Here is a 19634-nt window from a genome sequence, read left to right as displayed (position 1 = left end):
CATAAGAATATTTGCTTCCTGGTGTGGCAGGGATCGATTGTGAGCTGCTCCTCCTGAGTGAAAGAGACAACATCAGGAATAAGACTTTGCCAACATTTTCAAACACTGTCATGTTTGAATTTAAAGTACAACTGTTTTGAATTTAATGTGGTATATTTTACAGCTTTTTAATTATCTTCATTGTTTAGATAGTAGGAATTGAATTGTAAATGAGGCTTCCTCTGCTGTTGGTAATGATTATTGTAACTGAAAACTCATCTTTTCTTCTGTGCACATCTGAATATCATGGTTTTTGTATTTGTGAATGTGGGACTGTTTTACTGGCATTGCTGTGCTATTCCTTAAGTATTATAATAATCATATAAGTTTGGTGGATTATGCTTAAAATAGGCTAAATATAGGCATGGCTGGTTGGGTGGTGTCAAATGGGATCACATCACAGGAAAACCTTCAGCTATTTTAATGGTGGGCTGTTAGCTGATACTAAAATGTCATCTCATATTGGTGATTTATTCTGCCTAGATAGACTTCAATGTAGTGTTCCAACTCCTGTTTCTGAGGCTGAGAGCAGTAGGCCTGGAAGAGCTGTAAAATAGGAGCTGTAAAATAGAGTCACTGAGTGATGGCTGTCATGGATGCTGAGAAAATTAAAGGCGAGGAGAAGGTGGACCCAAACTTTAGCCAAACAGAAAAGACAAGTTTTCCGTCTGCCATTTTCAAGCAGTAATAAATGCTAGAGAGAGAGAATGAATAGTAAACTGAATCCAGTATGTGGTCTGCCTAAAAGGTTTCGTATCTCCCTGCTGTTTGTTTTAAAACCATTTTTTAAAGTGGGAAATGTGACAGGATGGTAAAACGGTTAGAAAACATTTACTTGTTTTAAGACATAAGCAGCAAGGTAAAGTAACAAGTAAAGTAAGCCACAGAATGTAATGACACAAACAGTGAAACTTTGTTTTCATTTGTAGGTTATCTTTTAGTAAAAATGGAGTGGTTAGGATAGATGGGTTCTCCTCTCCTGATCAGTATGATGATGAGGCACTGAGCTTATGGACGCATGAAAACTATGAAGATGATGAACTGGACCTGGAAACTTGTAAATATATTTTAGATATCATCGGGGACAAGTTTTGTCAGCTGGTAACATCCGAGAAGACAGCCATGTCCTGGGTGAAAAAAGACGGTAAGGAGCTCGCAGATTCTTCTCTGTGTTCTGTAGTTTTATTGAAACATTTGTACTTGCTCTGACCTGCTGCCTCCGTCTGAGCACTTGCTTTGTATGGGGGTATGTGGGGAAGGGCCAGGAGCCTTCTTCAGCGGGCTGTGGGGCTGCAGGGAGTTCCCCCCTGGTGCCCAGGGCAGGCAGCTCCCTTCAGCATCCACCTTGTCAGCTCAGCTGTCTTGAGATTAAATGTGTCCTGCAGGCAGCAATGTGAAAACCCAGCTTTCGTTTCTTGGGAGTATGTTTTAAAGAAGGCCTTCATCGTACTTGTAACACACATATGTTGAGTGGGAATATTCCTTCTGTATTATTTCAGTCTGTAGTTTTGAATGCTTTAATCTCTCTGCAGTGTATTGACACAAGCATTGATGGGGATGCCATGTGATGCAGCTCAGGGAATAAATGTTGGTGGCCTGTTTATGAAGGATCACTTTCCTTCTCCACGCCTAGTTGTATCTGAGGGGAAAATCACAAATGCTTCATTTATCGAGTCCGTTCATTCTGTGCTTTGCATTTAAATTTCCGTCCTTTTATTCTGCTTATTTTGTATTTCAGCCAAAATTGCATGGAAGAGAGCAGTGAGGGGAGTCCGTGAGATGTGTGATGCATGTGAAGCCACATTATTTAACATTCACTGGGTCTGCCAAAAATGTGGATTTGTGGTCTGCCTGGATTGTTACAAGGCGAAGGAAAGAAAAAGTTCCAGAGGTCAGTTCTTTGTGAACCGGAGTATTGTGTATGCTGTTTGTTCTCATGTGTTACGAAGCTGCTGATCCATTAAGAGTAACTGACTTTCTGTAAAGCATTAAGTTAGTACTTCAGTGTTTTGGTGTCTATTAATTTTGCCACTCTTTTTCTTTTTTGGTAAGTAAACATAGAATTGTTCAGAAGGCAACTGCTGAAGGGCTGCTGTAGGTCTTTATCCAATTTTCCTTTGTCTTGTGAGCATTGCCTTGGATTGCTTTTGCCTGCCCCTCAAGGGTGCATCTTGTTCTCCTGCTGCAAGACTGACTCTCTACCTCCCTGTTCTGTGACAGCTCCCTGCTGCTAGGGTTTGGTGTCAGTGCTTTCTGAAGTTTTCTCTTCAGGAATACATGCATTGTCATACTGACTTAGCCTACTTTCTTGTTACTGAAACACAGGTAACACAGGAAAAAAAAAAAAGTTCACCGGGTATTTAAAATGAGTATTAATGGAGGTTTTAAAATTCAGCAGCCTGTACACATACTCAGTTCAATCTCATTCTTGTGCTTTGATGGAAACGTCCACCTTAGTGCATAGTGAGGTATAACAGGACAGACCGATTCCTGAGCGACCCAGCCTGGTTGCATCTGAGGAAGGGCTTGGAAGATGGGTCTGGCCATCAGCTCTCTGCCGTGATGTGGCTGCTCAGGCTGGTTGTTTGAAAGGGCTGCCTTCCCTGGGTGGCAGGCATTGTGCCCTGGCATGGTCCTGTGGTGAGACACTGTGCCAGGAAAAGATTGAAGTATAATGCTGTTTTGAAAAGCATTTCCGTGTTTGTCATAGCAACATAATGTCACATATGTGAAATGTTAGTAAAATAATGTGCAAGTATTAGATGGCAAATCTTCAGTAAATTGAGAGATTCTCATCCACTTTGTCCTTGGCTGTCAGCGAGGAGCCTCCAACGCTGCGGTTATAAGATATTCTCTGAGATTCTCATCGAAGTTTCTGGGGAACGAGCGCTGGTGTTTTCCAACACTGAGAACAGTCGTTAATGCTTTAAGTATGGGAGGCTGCTCCAGCAGCTCTTAACTGGCTTAAGGCTGAGTGTGCACATGTGTGTGCATTTGTCTGGTGTGGCTTGGGATATACTCCGAATATTATTTACCCTAGTGGGAACATGCAATCAGAGGCTTTTTATAGCGTGTGTTATCCAGCCAGGAAAATGTTAGTAAAACATCTTCAAAGTTTAAAAAAACAGGGTACAGAAGCAGGCTTCAGTCTTTCAGCAGGGAAGCGTTTCTCTTTGCTGTTCATCACAGCGTTACACGCAGAAGCAGAAGTATGTCTTCCCTCTCTGCAGCTTTACTTCTCATGATACAGCAGGGTTCGTGCAGATCTTTACTTTGGCAGCCTTACAAAGTTGAGAACCACCCACCCTTCTCTGTATAATACCACTTTATATTACACCATTTTTCCTGGAACTGGTAGTTGTTTTTACAGTTGCTAAATGTAATGGAGAATACGCTGGTTTCCCACTGCTTCAGCAGGAATGTTAGAGGTTCAAGCGTTCAATATTTAGGGATTTATCAATGACTTTTCTTATTACTTTAGAACATGAATGATTGTGTGGCTGTTTTCACCTTCATATGGTTCCTGGCACCATCCAGTGGAGTGCCACGTTATGGCATTTCAGTGGTAAAAGACATTAGCTGGGTACACGCGGATGTGGTTTTGATTTATGTTCATGTTCAGTTTTATATTGCAATGTGTTACAAGTTGCAGAAATGACAAAATAGCTCACGGGTTGAATGTTTGTGTGCAAGGAGCATCTGGTAGGCTCTGTACATTGCAGTGCAAAAATAATGCTTTAAGTGTGCTAAATGCATCTTCTGGTGTATCCAGCTTGTGTTGCTAACTATAAAAAGCAGAGCAAACTGTTGAGAAGTTCTGAAGGGTCTCTGAAAAGTAGCGGTCCAGTGGGTTGGGATGTAAGGCTGGCAGTTGAGAGAGAAACTGTGTTCCCCTTGTGGCCCAAAATCCCATAGCAGATTGGTGACTGGCTGCTTGGCCGGACATTTCTCACTCTCATTCTTTCTCTCTTGTCTTTACACCTTTTTTTCTGGCTGGGACAGAGTTTTTTTTTTCCTCTCACCAGCTCATCCCTCCCTGCTGCCCCAGATGATTTTCAACCAGCACATATAGGATGTGGTTTCATGGTTGCTTTAATCTGACAGAAACCTGTGATGCAACTTCCCTCTCCTTTGTGCCACCAGTAGCTTTGATGTGGCAGTGTGTTAGCCCAAATCTGAATTCACTCACCTGTAAGTTGATCCTTATGGCCTGGTTGGCCCTCTCAGAGTTGCTGCCTTATAGTTGGCTGCTCCCTGAATATAAAGTAGATGTACTTTGAAGCACTGAGGTTGCTGATGAAGGTCTGTGTTAACAACGTTGCTACTTCAGATTTCAGTACTATTAAAACTGCTTATTCTTTCCTTTATTTTAAGATGTTGAATGCAAATATCTGTCACACAGAAAACCAGTGCAAAAGGCTTTTACAGTATGTGTAGAATTGTGTTTCTAGCTGAAAACAAACAGAATACATAATCTCTGTGTATCATTCAAGTAAAGTAAAACAATTGGGATTGCTTTACAGATAAGGAACTGTACGCCTGGATGAAGTGTGTGAAGGGCCAGCCTCATGATCACAAGCACCTGATGCCAACACAGATTATCCCAGGCTCTGGTAAGGCCACCTGTAAACAATAAGGATGGTGGGTTTGTTTTTTTTTTTTCTCAGATCCTTCTGTGAAGAGAGACCAGAGTAGTTTCTTGAAACTTCTCGTTTTCCACTTAGAAACCTGCCAACTGTGTCAAATCTTTGCAGGAAGGCAAGCAATTCTGGGCTGCTGAATGTGGTGGTGACAGGAGGAGGTGTGGGCTGACAGGTGTCTGAGAGGGATTGGGGGACGGGCACTAAGGGCACTCAGAGTGTTTGCTGAGACTGGTTGGTACCTTTCCAAAGCAGAATAAAGCGGCCAGAATGTGCTAATAAATCTTAACTTCAATGTGAAAAGAAAGTTTTAGTACAGAAGAGCATTATGTGGCAGTAATTCTTCAGAGATTTGTTTCTCAGTTTTCGTTTATCTCAGTACTGTGCAGTTTGTTTTCTGTCTCTCCTTTCTCCTGAATAAAAAAGAAAAGATTTGCAGTTCTGGCTGGATGTCTGCTTGAGCATCATAAGGCAGAAAGCAGTGAGGGAGCTCGTGATTAATGAAAAACTGGCAGTAATCCTAAAATAGAGTTTTGGTTATATCCAGACGAGTTTGATGCAGGAGTGTGGTTAGATGTGGTTGCTGCACAACTGTCTCTGTGATCTTCAGAAGCAGTGATACAGAGCAAGGAGATGAAAACCCAAATGTACCTTTAAGTGTGTGAAATAAAACTGCCAAGCTGCCTTAAGCTGGAAATACAGACACAGTTGGTTTTTTTAATGATTTGTTGCATGTTAGTTCAGGTAGAAATAAAGGTTGTTTGGATTCCAGAATGTCTTCAAATTGTGACATTGCCCAGAACAGGTTCTGTTCTGAAACTGGCTTTAATTTTAAACTGTGAATGATCCACTCATCTGGAGGTGGCACAGTGAAGCCCGCCTGCATGCCCTCCGCTTTTTCATTCTGTGCAGATCCGTAACCAAACAGGCTTAAATTACAGGATCACAGTAATTCCTTTTGTCCAGACACAGCTCACTTCAGTCTGTAGTTGGGCAGTTTTATTAAGTGAAGCAGTGATGAACCTGCTGAGCAACGCTGTGTGACCGACTGGCCTGCTCTGTGCCATGTGATGGGAATACAGAGCGGAGTTCTAAATAGTCAAGAGAGTAGAATGCGCTTATTTAGGTAAAGGTCTCACCTCTTTCAGTGTGACTTTTACAGCAGATTGGACAGTCCTTACACGGAACTTTTGAGTGTTAAGCTGTTAAAAAAAAGCCACCAAATGTAAGTTTTTAAGAGATTCCCAGGTAGCATTTTCACTCTGCAGTGTGTGCAGCAAAACGACCAACAAGAAGAAACGCTGATCATTTTCTTCTCAATTGTCTTCTAGTTTTGACAGATCTTCTGGATGCTATGCACAATATTAGGGACAAGTTTGAAATAAAATCGCACTGTCAGTGTACCAGCAAGCAAAACATGCAAGCTGGCAAGCTCCCAGCAATGAACGGCGTGTCTCAGGTGAGTCTAAAATGTGTGTGCGTACACGGCGGTCTGTCTGCTGCTACATGTGGATTTTTACATTTGAGCAGTCAGTGAGATTTTAATTTACATATTCAGTGTTTAAGTGCTATCATTGTCTTCCATATACATTAAAGCAAAGCTTAAATTTGTCCTTTACAGGTTTTGCAGAACGTCCTTAATCACAGTAATAAAATTTCTCTGTGCATGCCTGAGTCTGAGCAGCAGAATACTCCTCCCAAGTCTGAGGCAAACGGCAATGCGAGTCCGAGGAGCGATGTCAGCACAGACAGCAAGCTAACGCCACCCGAATCGCAGTCACCACTGCATTGGTTAGCTGATCTTGCGGAGCAGAAAGCCAGAGAGGAAAAGAAAGGTACAGGTTCCATATTGTCATACTGCAGGTGTGATTTTGGGGCACCAGTACTAAGTAATTCTGTTCACTAGGAATAGTCCACTCTGTTTCTTGATTAATGAGAAGATGACACTGTTTTTACCCATAATTTTAATGTAGAAACCTTTATGCTTTCTTCCACTGGCATCAAAATCAGTTGCCAGAAAAAACACTAATAGAATGCACGTGAAACGGGGCGGTACTTCCAGCCAGAGCATCTCTCCTTTGTGATAGATACTCAGCTGTGTGTCTGAGGTGCTGAAGAAGGTGTTCTTATGGTCACAGTGTTTGTGCTTTGAAGGATCAAATTGATCCTCTGGTGTGCTTCCTGGTGCTCTAATGCTACAGTATATGAACCATGGGATAAAATGCTGTCTAACAGCATTGCTGTGTCTGTATGCAACAGTGTGACCTCCCAGTGTTTATTTTTGTTTTAGAAAACAAAGAGTGTCCTTCTGGAAAACTTTCAAAGGAGGAGAAAGACCAGGATAGTTTGGAGTCCCAAAACTGTAAAAGCTCCCCTACTGCATCCCAGAACAATGAGCAGGGCTCAACCTTACGAGATCTGTTAACAACAACAGCAGGCAAACTGCGTCTGGGTTCTACAGATGCTGGTATTGCTTTTGCTCCGGTTTACTCTACGGGAACAGCGGTAAGTGCATGGGTTTTCCTTTGGGGTTTGCACCATTTGCTCTGGTATATTTAATTCAAGCTGTCTGATAGGTGTATTGCTTCAGATAGTAATTAGTAATCAAAAATGTAGTGCAGATTTCCTGAGCAAATTGACATTTATACGTATATAAATGTGTGCACACATATTTACATGTATGCTATGTGTGTGTATATGTAGATGCTGATAACTGGTACATATTATGAAGAAAGTGCTTATGAAGTTAGATAAAACATTTGCTTGGCAAAATCAAGGAAGATTGTGACATTTTGAGTTTTTTTTTAGCTGTGTAGTTCTAACTTGTTCCAGGTGAGAATGTGTGTGGCTTCCTACAGAGGAAGTAGGTAACTGTAGGCTTCTAAAGGATAATGAAATGTTGTCATTCTGCAGGAGGGGAGGGATCACAATTTTGTCTTCACATTTTTAAAACACACTTCTGTTTGTTTCCTAATAGAGTGGCAAGAGTGGCAGGACTATGCCAAACATTCTTGATGATATCATTGCTTCAGTGGTAGAAAACAAGATTCCACCCAATAGGGCACCAAAGATTAATGTAAAATCTGAAGTAAAAGATGAGCCAAAGGAAGACAGAAAATGTATTCAGGATGATGGCAACAAGTTGTACAGTGATATTCAGTATTCTTGGATCTGTGATAAACATGTTTTGTGGCTCAGAGACCATAAAAACAGCAACAACTGGAAACTCTTCAAAGAATGCTGGAAACAAGGGAGGGTAAGTATTGAGCAGTTGTGTCTGTGAGGTGACCTCAGCCTGAAGGCTGGTGGAGGAGTTACGTTACAGGGCAGTTTGCCTGTCTCTGTGTTTGAGAGTGTGGTGTTATCGTGTTTTATTACAGCGGGCAAAAGTTAGTCAGATATGGTGCCAGGTATGAACCTTGTGTAGTTCAATCTGAAATAAACTGCCAGTAATGAAGAAAGAAATGCTATTACAGAGCATTAAAAACCTTCAAAAATCTGTATGATTCCTTGGGTATGGCTGCTGCTGGAAGTTTTGATGGCAGCTCAGTACAACCAGAGCCTTCAGCGCATCTTGCAGAAGCGGTTGTACTACAGTTTAATTGAAGGATATGTTTTCTCCAGAAAGGATAAGTACTTTTTTTCTCCTTTTTTTCTCTACACAGCCTGTTCTTGTGTCCGGAATGCATAAGAAAATGAACTTCAGCCTGTGGAAAGCTGAGTCCATTAGTCTTGATTTTGGAAACCAGCAAGCTGATATCTTGAATTGCAAAGACAGTATTATTTCAAACACCAACGTCAAAGAGTTCTGGGACGGTTTTGAAGACGTTTCAAGTATGTTATTTTCCATACATAGACTCTAAACACAGTGAGCATTAGAAACAACAGTTAATAATCTGCCTTATTGATTTGGAGTCTTTGAAGGAATTTAGTTTATAAAGAAAGCTCCAGCTAATCTATTTAAGAGAGTACAAAGAAAACTTGTATTTTGTACCTTTGCTGAATTTGAGATACTCTATCACACAATTTCCTGGGTTGGGAAACAATGTAACTGGGTCCTTACCTGGTGGAGTTTTTGTGTTTTTCTTGAATCTCTGACTTAATAACCTTATGTCTTAATAACCTTATGGTCTTATGCATGAAGTCTTGTATAGGCTGGTTAATGTTACAAGCACTCGTTTTCATTGAATAAAGTGAAACACATGCAGTGTACTCATAAAGTGAAACACGTGCAGTGCGCTCATTCTTGGTGATTCCTACATTGTTTGCAGAACGGCAGAAAGTAAAAAATGGAGAAACAGCACTACTGAAATTGAAAGATTGGCCTTCTGGTGAAGATTTCAAAGCTATGATGCCAGCAAGGTATTTCAGTTTAATATTTAGGTGTTCTAACATCAGTCTCTGTTGATTTTTATCTCTATATGTAAATGAAACAAATGGTTATTTTTTTTTCCCTTTCTTCAGATATGAGGACTTACTGAAAAGTTTACCCTTGCCTGAATATTGTAGTCCAGAAGGGAAATTAAATCTGGCATCTCATCTGCCAGGATTTTTTGTCCGTCCAGATTTAGGACCCAGACTATGCAGTGCATATGGTGAGTGTGCCCTAGGAGTGCAGCAGTTAGCTCTTCCCTTGAAATTACAGATTGTTGTATATTGTGGTATATAGATGTTGTGCTTGATAAGAATCTGAGCGTGATTAGAGGATAGTTGCTGTTTTGAATGTCAAAGAAATCCTTTACTGACTTGCTTATTAACAGTACACGTACCTCAGAAACAGAGTTTCTGTTCTTCTGCCTTTCTTTTGATCTTCCCTCGTGCTGTTGCAGTCTCCTAAAGCATATAAATGGTTAATTAACACAGAGGTCTCATCTTCAGCAATTCCATATGAGGAAATATTTCATGAAGTATTAGCGTTTATAATTCCAGTCATAAACAAATGGCAGAACTTTTCTCGTAATTGTTATCTGCATTGTATACTGTGCAAAGATCTGTTCAGAAAATATTGTTTCCCTCAGACCTTCACCAGCTGCTCCTTTTTTCACAAACAGACTTGTTCAGTTCTGTCCTACAAATCGTTTTAACAGCACCAGAAAATAGTTGTGATTTATGAGGACTGTGATATTGAAAATCCATATATCCTTTAAGATAGCAATCAAGGTGTGGAGCTGAAGAACTGAACTGTGATAGTGATATGTAACGCTGCTGTAAGACTGAATGGTTTTTGTCACTTTGAATTAAACATATATACACATACATATATTTATCTCTTAGAACTGAAATGCACTTATTTTTCTTTTGAGGGGGTTTCTTAGGAAGTTGGTTTGTAGCCATACATTTAAATATATGTATGTACATATATATGTATGTATATTCTTTCCTTTGTATTGATCTTAATTTTATCTCAAATTTTTATCTTGTGACATAGGTGTGGCTGCTACTAAAGATCATGATATAGGAACTACAAATCTCCATATAGAAGTTTCAGATGTAGTGAACATCCTCGTTTATGTTGGCATAGCGAAAGGAAATGGAGTACTTTCCAAGTCAGGTAAAGGCAGCTCATTGTAAGAGGTGTAAATAGATCGAATGATGAGTTGCTTTTTAAATTGACAGTGCTTTTTTAAAGTGCCTGAAGTACTTGCTTTAATGCGAGAGATTCTTTGTCTCAGGGAAGATTGTCCACAAATTAATTTTATCTAAAATACATCGCCATTTATGAATTATGGAATTGTATTTGAAGGGCTTCAATCTTGTCTTATTGTTACTACTGTTACTACCCGTAAGTGCTGTGCCATTCCTGAGCTGGGGCTGTCAGGCCTAATGGAAGTGCAAAGTAAAGGGCATTCTCGGAAACTGCTACATCTAACATTTATGTCAGGGTGATGTATTTGCCAAATCCTCAGTGCTCCCTTTGGATGCACTGTTGGCTTATTCAGTCTGGGCTGTGATGTAATTTTTCATCACTGGGGAGCTTAAATTATTGTACGTTAGTCCTCTCTATGAGGTTTGTTGCTTATGTGGAAGTTCTTCAATCACTGAAACAGTTTTATTTCCATTTCTTATTCTGTTGTTCTCTGGTTCCGTAATAGTCAAATGTAGGTTATGGGTGGGAGTAACAGAAGTGCAGACTAATGTTTGTTGTCTTTCATTTGCCTTGTGAATGCCCAGAGTTAAATACTAGCAAAGCTTAGCACATGGGGAGAAGTCTTGTTTCTTGACCAGCTGTACTGCTGAGTGGTATTGAAGAAACGGCCAATAACTGGAAAAAAAAACAAACGCCTTTTATCTTCTATTTTTCTGGTCCAAGCCACACTTGTTTACTTCAGGGAGGAGAATGTTTTAAGTAGGCAGATGCGTTATATGCAATTCAAGAGAGGTAAAAAAGAGTTTAAAGATTAAATGTAGCATTAAGGATAGTTACAGCACGTGTGGTCTGCTAACTTCCTAAGTACAAAAAGGAAGAGAAGGGTCATCTGGGTGCTTCTGTTGTATTTACCAAACTTTTGTCCGCGTGGTCTGACATGAGAAGTTGGAAAAGCTGTTTTGTCTCAGTTCTGCCACTCCTCAAAAAATGTGTGTCAAATCTTAGGAGTACTGAAGAAGTTTGAAGAAGAAGATTTGGATGACCTCTTAAGGAAGCGGTTAAAAGATTCAAGTGAATTGCCTGGTGCTTTATGGCATATTTATGCTGGCAAAGATGCTGACAAGATCCGAGAGTTTCTGCAGAAGGTGAGATTTACAGGAGAACGTGGAGATTATTTTTTAACTCTTCGCTAATATGCTGCTTTTTTTTTATGATTTACTTACTGGTGTTTTCATAGTAACCCTTTCCTGAAATAGTTGTGTTATGGTCCCAGTAAAAGCAAAACAACCCCTGCAGCCCAGCAGCTTACCATTCTTCATAAGGACTAGACTTCATCAGCTCAGACAAAGAACAACATTCCTCATCTCTTAGAGGAGAGGAAAGCAGTGGGAATAACATGCATGAAGGCAGAATTCTGCAACATGAGCTACTGTGCAGTCAGAGCCAACTTAGAACCTCTCAGATTCTGTCTTACAACGTAGGATGAATGTCTGCCACTGGGCTGCTGGCAGCAATCAGTGCCGTTACACAGAGATATCGTGTTGGAGACAGTTTTCTGAGCCCTGCCTTCAGCATGTTTTGTGTTCTAGAAGGCAGTCCTGATGGGTGACCTAGAAATACCAAAATATCACTGAAGCAGTTGCTCACTGAAAAATCTACAAAAAAAACACACCTTCTCTCTTCCACTGTGGCAGTAGTTTGATGAGTTTTAGCTGCCTAAACTAAAGGGGTCTGTAAATGGGCTGGAGACCAGTGTCTTCGGCAAGCAGGGAACACATAAGAAATGTAGCAGGAAGATTCTCTTGGACTGTATGTCTGGGTTTCAGCTCTTTGACAAGCTGAACTGTGGGAGAAAATGAGCACTAGTGAACAAAAACACAGCTAATTCCAGGAAGGTATGAATTATACATCCAGCCTTTTCTGTTTATTCAGAAATGTGGTGCTCATAAAGTAGACGATGGCCCTTCAGTTTGGAAAAGAGAGCTGGGGGTGGCTGTGGCGAACAAACTGGTGAATGCAATGGAATAGGTGGATAATGGATGTTATTTGGAGTTTCTCCTACCAGAGCAACTAAGGAACATAGCAAAACTCTGTAAGCAGGAGACTTAAAACAGAAGAGGCACTTCTAGTCATGATGGATGGATTGGATATGTCTTGTTTTTGTTTTTTTTTCTCTGTAGTCACTATGATTCATTAATTAGCAATTGATTAAAGGTGATGCTTGTTCCACTGTGATTAACTTAATAAGTAATGGTTGTTGCAGTACCACTGTGTCAGGAAGTATTTCTGTTTATTTTTGAGTGGTACTGTTGCTTTGTGGGTAACCTGCAAATGTTCAGCTTCTTCTAAAAGTAACCGAGATCTTTTCTGTGCTTACAGATAGCAAAAGAGCAAGGCTTAGAAGTTTTACCAGAGCACGATCCGATACGTGATCAGAGTTGGTATGTGAACAAGAAACTTCGCCAAAGACTTCTTGAGGAATATGGTGTGAAAACGTGTACGGTTATTCAGTTTCTCGGTGATGCTATTATTCTACCAGCAGGAGCTCTTCATCAGGTAAAAGACTCTTGTTTGAAGACACACAGAATTAAATAACATAAATATCATAAAATAATTCAGATTTCATTTTCTTAGTGGTGGCTGTTATGGCATAGGAACGCTCTATAGACTTTGCCAGCTTGTATAGGTAACTAGTGACTTGCAGAATCAAACTCCATGCTACTAACAAGGAATTTCAACACTTGATATATGAACTGCTTGATTGTTCTTTCAAAATGAAAAAACATTGAGATTATTCATAACCCCCTTTTCCTCCTGGCATTCCATTTGCAGGTTTTGTAAATAAACTGATGCTAGTTCTGACAACGTTAGGTTAACGTCCCTAACCTACCTTAGATTTACTCGGGCTAGGTAAACCCAAGGTTAACTTAGCCCTGGAGAGGCAGGGAAGGAACCCAAACAAAGGAATACATGGATGTCAGGTGTTTTCTTGTTTCTGGCTTCAGCCATAGGGGAATTACGGAGGAAGCTTGGGTGTAATTAGTAAGGTGGTTTTGCAGCAGAATTTGGGTGTTGGTTTTCCACTGTACAGTAAGTTCCTTTGTACACGGAAGGCACATCAGTCAGCAGCAGCTGACTGCAGTGGCTTTCCTTACCATCAGAAGCAGCAGTTTCACTTTGGCAGCAGCTAGGCTGATCCTGTTTGCAGTTCTGTAATAAGTATTACCAATAGAGCACCTCTCGAGATGGATTTGTGTAGCAAGCTTTGGTTCTCAGCACATACATTTTGTTACTTTGCTTTTTTATCACCAACAAATTTTTCACCAGATGATTCTCTTTGGTTGTTCTTGCCCTGTGAATTTTGTCCTGTTAAAGCAGGAAGGGAAGCCTGCTTTCTTGCTGCCTTCCCATCTGTGAAGCACCACAGTTAGGTGGCTGACAATCAAGGAGTGAGGAGCATCCCCGTCCTGCAGTAGGGGTTGTAAACCATCTTTGCTATTAAAGGTTTATCTTTGCTCTTGGGTTCAAGCGAGGTCAGGCCTTTCTGAAGGCAGTGCTGTTTGGTTTTTGATCTGCAGAGCAGCTTCCAGCCACCAGCTCTTTGGAGCATGGAAGGAGCAGTGGCTTACTATGCCAATGCAGTGGAGTTTTCTGTGTTTAAAAACTAAAAAAAAATGTCATAGCAGTGACAAAAGTCAAGCCCCCAGTCCTGTTGGCCTTGGAAAGTAAAAAGTCCCTTTTCTAAACTAGTTTTCCTCTGTCATTTTTCTCTTTGGGTGGGTTTCACATGGCAGTGTGTTAACCCTGGGTGATCTGTGTGGATTTGTTTGTGCCAAAGAAGGGGAGAGAACCCACATTATCAGATGTTGGGTTGCAGATGCCTTTCCCCATGTCATGCTCCAGGGGCTGGTGCTTTTAAGCCCTTACAGAAGGGTGAAGGAATGTCTGGCTTGTTGGTATTCTTAGCTTTGTTAGGCTGTAGCAATTTGTATTCTCAGAGTCAGCAGGATTTGTATTGTCTTCTCCATTAACCTTACTCTGATCTCTTGAAACAAGGGAGATCATTCCAGATACAAGACTGAAAAGGGAACCCACAGAGAATCATAAGCATACAGAGAAAATCGTTTTATAAAGCACGAAGCCTTTATATAAGGCACACAATATAAAACATGAAGTTGTAAGACTGTTCCAGGCTTCACTGCAGTCTGTAGGTTTCAGAGCCAAAAATAAGACCACTGTTATCTTTATCTCCTTGGCTTCAAACTCCAGATTGCTTTTGAAGTGGTAATGCTCTAGCTTCTGGCACCAAGGAGTTAATAACATGGTGTTTTTAAAACCTTAGTGGGTGAAGCTGAGAACCTTTTCATCTTCAGTAAGTTCCTGCGAATCTGCCACGTAGGAGGAAATGAAAGCATCGTGTTCTTTCATGTACGTATATGGTGCTCTATATAAAGATGTATAAATACTGACCTTAGGGATCAGTACCAACACTTCACACATACAAAATGCATTTAAACACATAAAAATAAGTCTGAACAAGAATATGTACCAGGTTAAGTTTACATGTTAAGCATTTCAGGTTTACATGTTAAGTGTTTTAGATTTACATGCACATAATGAATCGTTAGTAGCTAAAAGCGGGTAACAGTTGATAGTAAATTTGGTGGTAAATTAACATTTTTATTTTTATTTGCTCATCTGTAATGTTGTGGAACAGAGGAAATGAGGCCAGGACGTGGAGGGAGAAAGAGCCCATTTGCCTGTGATCACTGTGCGTGTAGTCAGATACTTTCATCCTGGAACCAGTTGGGTTTGTTGTCTCATGTTTCTGACTGCTGCCCTGGAATTTTTGTGCTCAAACATGGCAGAGGTTGCTTAGGTTGGGTTTTTTTTGTTGTTGTTGTTGTATGTGTAGTTTTTCTTTCCAGCTTCTGTGCATTTGCATCTGGTTTAATTTGTTGTTGGTATTCTATGGTAGCAAAAACTGTTCCTTTTGCTTTCTTTAACAAGAGACCAAAAAGCAATAGCGTTGGACTAATCTCTGTACAGATATGTCCTTGAATATACCTTGAGTCTTGCTTGGTAGGTTTGTATCTCCTTCTTAGCTGTACCAATGGGGGATCTCTTTCTTTCTCCAGCACTTGTGACAGCCTTCAGCTCTCCATCAGGCATTCCTAGCTGAAACAATGGCTTTGTAGTTGTTCTTTATAAAGGCGCACCCTTTGTGTGACTCTGTACTGAGTCATCCTTTGTCACAGTCCTCCTCAGGGATGCCCTCCCTGGTCTTAGTTTGGTGATATCCAAATTCACATAATACTGTAGTGATACACTGAAAGATAGCACTGCTTGACTCAGTGATGGAAATGTGTTGTTTAGACTAAATGCAAAAATTGCTCATAGTAGAACAGGTTATTATAATGTTGTGTTTTTTATAGCTGCATTATCTTGATTTAACAGCAGGATTATACATTGTAGAATAACCTGTTGCAGGTAGTACGACATCCCAGAGATGTTCTGATAAGTGGAGATGACAGCGCCTGGGGCAAAGCATGAGCTGGGGGCTCTGCATGAGGACAGGATGGGGCCAGCTGAGAGCAGGGCAGCCCTGGCCCTGTCCTCCTGCCCTGCTGGTGCTCTGCAGTAGCCAAGGGGACGCTGCTGCTTCCCGTGGGCAGGAGGTGAAGCTGTTCTGTGAGCTCGGCAGGAACTGGCACAGCCGTGGGAGTGTTGTCATCCTCACCCTGTGGACCTCAGGGGAGTCGTTGCTAAACATACTTGTGTGTGTCATTCTCAGTCGGTATTCTAAGTGCATACAAGTAGAACTGCCTGTGGGCTGTCGGCGGGCCATTCCTGTGTTTGCAGGCAGGCAAGGTAAAATCTGCCTTCCCCCAAAATAAGACAGGCACTGCCTGGGAAGAAGGCGTAAGGCACAGCAACATGAATGATGTGACGGCAGCAAATACTGTCAGTTCTGTGATGGAGGGAGACGGAATTGGTAACATCTTGCCTCAGTGGGGAGAAAGCGAAAGAGCTGGGTGGGATTTGCATGTGGCAAAAAGCAAAACAAGGGCGGGTATGGACTTGAAATGGGTGAGAAGCCTGCAAGGGATGGGGGCTGGAGCCAGCCGCCTACTGTGCAGTGCAGTTTCTCCTGCAGCTCTAGCAACTTCCCTGAGCACCAGTGGGTGCCCCTGGTGGCACCTCCGCAGCTCTTTCCTCGCTTGTGGCTTCTGCAAGTGGGAAGATGAGGCCGTGTGGCATCCACAGAAGGGAACAGTTCTGCTGTGCCTGTTATGAGGCTGCAGACACCTCACGTCACACTGGTGCTGAGCTACATTACTCTTGGTTACTCTTCAGGATTTTACCTTCAAGCTGCTTTACAAAGCAGGGGGTATTTTGGAAGAAGAAAATAATCTCAAAATGAAGTGCCATGTCCTCAGCTGTGCTGGTCCCAAAGGTTTGTCGGATGTCAGGCATCACAACAGAAACTTGGGGCTGTATGTCAGAAACACCTTGATGTTGCTAGACATGGGCTTAAAATCCCCAAAGCTCAGTATGGAGCAGGGCTGGGACTGTGTGCTGCAGTAGCAGAGGCAGCCCACCCGACGCCCCAGAGCTTTTAAAGTTTCTCCTTTGAAATATACTGACTTTCACTTCCTTCCCAGCAAGCACAGTGAGTTCTGCCTGACAGTTTGTGTGCAGCCCCTCACTGTGTGAGGATACTTGAGATGCTGGGCCAAGGCTCAGCATGCTGCTCTGGATGTGGCCACGCAGTGATGCTGGCAGCAGCAAAGGGGGGAATGGCACAGGATGGTATGTAGAGCAAATGCCAGAGCCAGCTGTGGGAAGAAGCACCAGAGCAGAGGCAAACATGTATCGTCCCAGGGTGTACCTTTCACCAGAAGCCATCTTGTCTGAGTAAATTGCTATCTACATAAACAGCATGAAGGTGCTCTTTAATCTGAGAAGCACGTGGTCATAGCATAGAATGACCCCAAAATGCTAACAGTAGCCATCCTGTTTTTATTTTGGATAGGTGCAAAACTTTCACAGCTGCGTTCAAGTAACCGAAGACTTTGTGTCTCCAGAACATCTTGTACAGTCGTTTCACCTAACACAGGAGCTGAGGCTGTCAAAGGAAGAAATCAATTACGATGATAAACTGCAGGTAGGAAATGACTCCTGCTCTGGGAGGTGAAGGCAGGGCGTGCTGGGGCTCATTGAGGTGGGGCACAGCCGTGGAGATCCCTCCTTGCTGCTGTTCACACAGAATAACAATGAGCAGCAGCAGCAGCGCCAGGGGGTGTAAATGACTCTGCCTGGAGTTGCTGCTTTTATTTATGTATTTCACATTATGTTTGAGAATGTGGAGAAAGGTGTTTCCTTTTCCTCTGACTGCGTTCTTCAGCCTGCCTGTTTTTCTTTAGAAATCCACCCAGCTTAGTCCTAGCTGCAGGTACCTGTTGGATGCGCTGAGGAGCGGGCCTTACTAAACTGTCTGATGTTCTTGCAGGTTAAAAATATCTTGTATCATGCAGTTAAAGAGATGGTGAGAGCTTTGAAGATTCATGAAAGCGAAATGGAAGATATGGAAGAAAACTGAGCTCTCGCTGTTTTTTTTGTGTTAACGGCAAAAAAAAAAAAGGAGGTTATTTTTTCTAATAGCCGGACGGTATGGTATGGTATGGTATGGTATGGTATGGTATGCACACTAATTACAGCTTCACAAACCATCAGTGCCAAGAAAACATAGTCATCGTGTTGTTAATGACACTGCAACGGTAGAGCTTCATATCACAGCCACTGTGACTCTGTGTTAGACTTGCAAACAACAAAGCAGCGTTCTGCTGTCCTGTATTATAATGTACATGAAGTTTGTTAAATGTTAAAGATTTAAGATGATGTATTTATTTTTGGAAGAAAAAAAAAACAAAAACAAAACCAAACCCACAAAATTCTATGCTATATTGTTGATCAAATGTAAATGTGACTTGTACAGTTTGCTAAAATAATTCCGATATTTTTCACTACATTGAGACAGTTACTGTGAGAGTAGGACACAAACACCAGCTATTGCCTGCATTTGGGATCTTGCTGAGTCCGCACAGCAGTCATGTCATAATCTGAAAATTACTGCCAAATAATTGTAAACTTTGTAAAATATAAAGTATATAAAGTAGATATTAAATACAGACACTTCAGTATTTTATTGAAGCTATTCAGTGTACAATTAAACGTTTTCAAAAGGTGTAATTTATTTAAAAATTGTCTCATTTTGGTAAAATTTATGTGAACTTTTAAAGCTAAATATTAAACTTAATATGCTATGTAAATATATACATATATACATTCAATGATGTATTTTTTTAAACATTGGCTTGCTTTAATTTGTTAAAAGTGCAAGTGTTACACATGCTTTGTACATTGAAGTTGAAAGGGGTTTTACATTTTCCATTAAAAGGACTTTATCAGACGTCTCGTGTTCACTTTCTGTTGGTGGCATCGCTGTGACAGCCTGAGTTGTTCACTCCCAGTAACTGCCAGTGTGTCCACCATGGTGTCTTTGGCTCTAATGCAGAACAGGCAGAACCGTGCAGCCACTGGGCGCCCTTCTGCCCTCTCTGGGTTAGAAACAAAACTGCCAAGGGAGCGCTGCAGCACAGCCCCGGGGCTGAGCCACAAAGAGCCTCTTGGAATAAAACAACTCAGACGTTGCTTACGTTCTGTCTTCGGTAATCCTGCACGTATTTGGGGTGAAGGGGAAAAGGAATTTATAGAGGAAATTGTTTATAATAATAGTATCTTGGCTTTTTGCAGTCTAAGTAACAGAGCAAACCAGTTTGTTGTGTGGTGTGTTTTTAATTAATGATGAATTTTGTTAGACATGCACAATTTTGGTTCTTCAGGTTGGTCTGAAAAGCTGGAATTGTGCATTCACTTGCATCATGATTTGAACTATCTGAACATTCACGTTCCTATGTGAAATGCTGGAGGCAGCTGTGTGCCACAGCAGGTCAGTGTCCTGCTTCCAGTGCCAAGGAGTCTGACAGGACTGGGGCATTCAAAAAGAAGCATATGAATTACCTGAAGATAACTGAGATACAATATGTGGGGGTCCAGAAGTAAAGTTCCTTATTGAACTGGTTTGATCTTGTTTGAAGTTGTTAAGAGATACATTGAGGTTAACATGAGTAGTCGCAGCTGATTCCCTGGTTTGCACCCAGTGAAATGCAGCACCGTACCTCGTGCTGTGTGTAGCACAGAACCAGACTGTTAGCTGCACTTCAGAGTTCAGAATGTGCAAATGAGTAAATTTTTGTTTTCTTTCCTTGTGTTTTGGTGCAGCACTTTAAACATCTGTGAGGTGT

At 41.4% G+C, this 19634-nt stretch overlaps 1 protein-coding gene across 4 annotated transcripts in view; it reads left to right on the top strand.

The window, feature by feature from the left end:
• JMJD1C (jumonji domain containing 1C) overlaps positions 1 to 18739 on the top strand; it is a 141131-nt gene extending 122392 nt beyond the window's left edge. For all 4 annotated transcript variants that reach the window (XM_015866212.2, XM_015866211.2, XM_015866214.2 and 1 more), the window contains 15 exons: positions 969 to 1183; positions 1778 to 1930; positions 4563 to 4652; positions 6011 to 6138; positions 6301 to 6514; positions 6970 to 7184; positions 7657 to 7935; positions 8345 to 8513; positions 8951 to 9041; positions 9144 to 9274; positions 10108 to 10230; positions 11272 to 11411; positions 12646 to 12822; positions 17303 to 17434; positions 17780 to 18739. In XM_015866212.2, coding sequence (XP_015721698.1) covers positions 969 to 1183; positions 1778 to 1930; positions 4563 to 4652; positions 6011 to 6138; positions 6301 to 6514; positions 6970 to 7184; positions 7657 to 7935; positions 8345 to 8513; positions 8951 to 9041; positions 9144 to 9274; positions 10108 to 10230; positions 11272 to 11411; positions 12646 to 12822; positions 17303 to 17434; positions 17780 to 17869 — 2347 coding nt within the window. In that variant the 3' untranslated portion in view covers positions 17870 to 18739. The remainder of the gene's footprint in view (positions 1 to 968; positions 1184 to 1777; positions 1931 to 4562; positions 4653 to 6010; positions 6139 to 6300; positions 6515 to 6969; positions 7185 to 7656; positions 7936 to 8344; positions 8514 to 8950; positions 9042 to 9143; positions 9275 to 10107; positions 10231 to 11271; positions 11412 to 12645; positions 12823 to 17302; positions 17435 to 17779) is intronic.
• The last annotated feature ends 895 nt before the right edge of the window (positions 18740 to 19634 follow it).

Source organism: Coturnix japonica, chromosome 6, assembly GCF_001577835.2.
Source record: "Coturnix japonica isolate 7356 chromosome 6, Coturnix japonica 2.1, whole genome shotgun sequence".
NCBI classification, from domain to species: Eukaryota; Metazoa; Chordata; class Aves; order Galliformes; family Phasianidae; genus Coturnix; species Coturnix japonica.
This window is presented reverse-complemented; position numbering and strand designations above follow the sequence as displayed.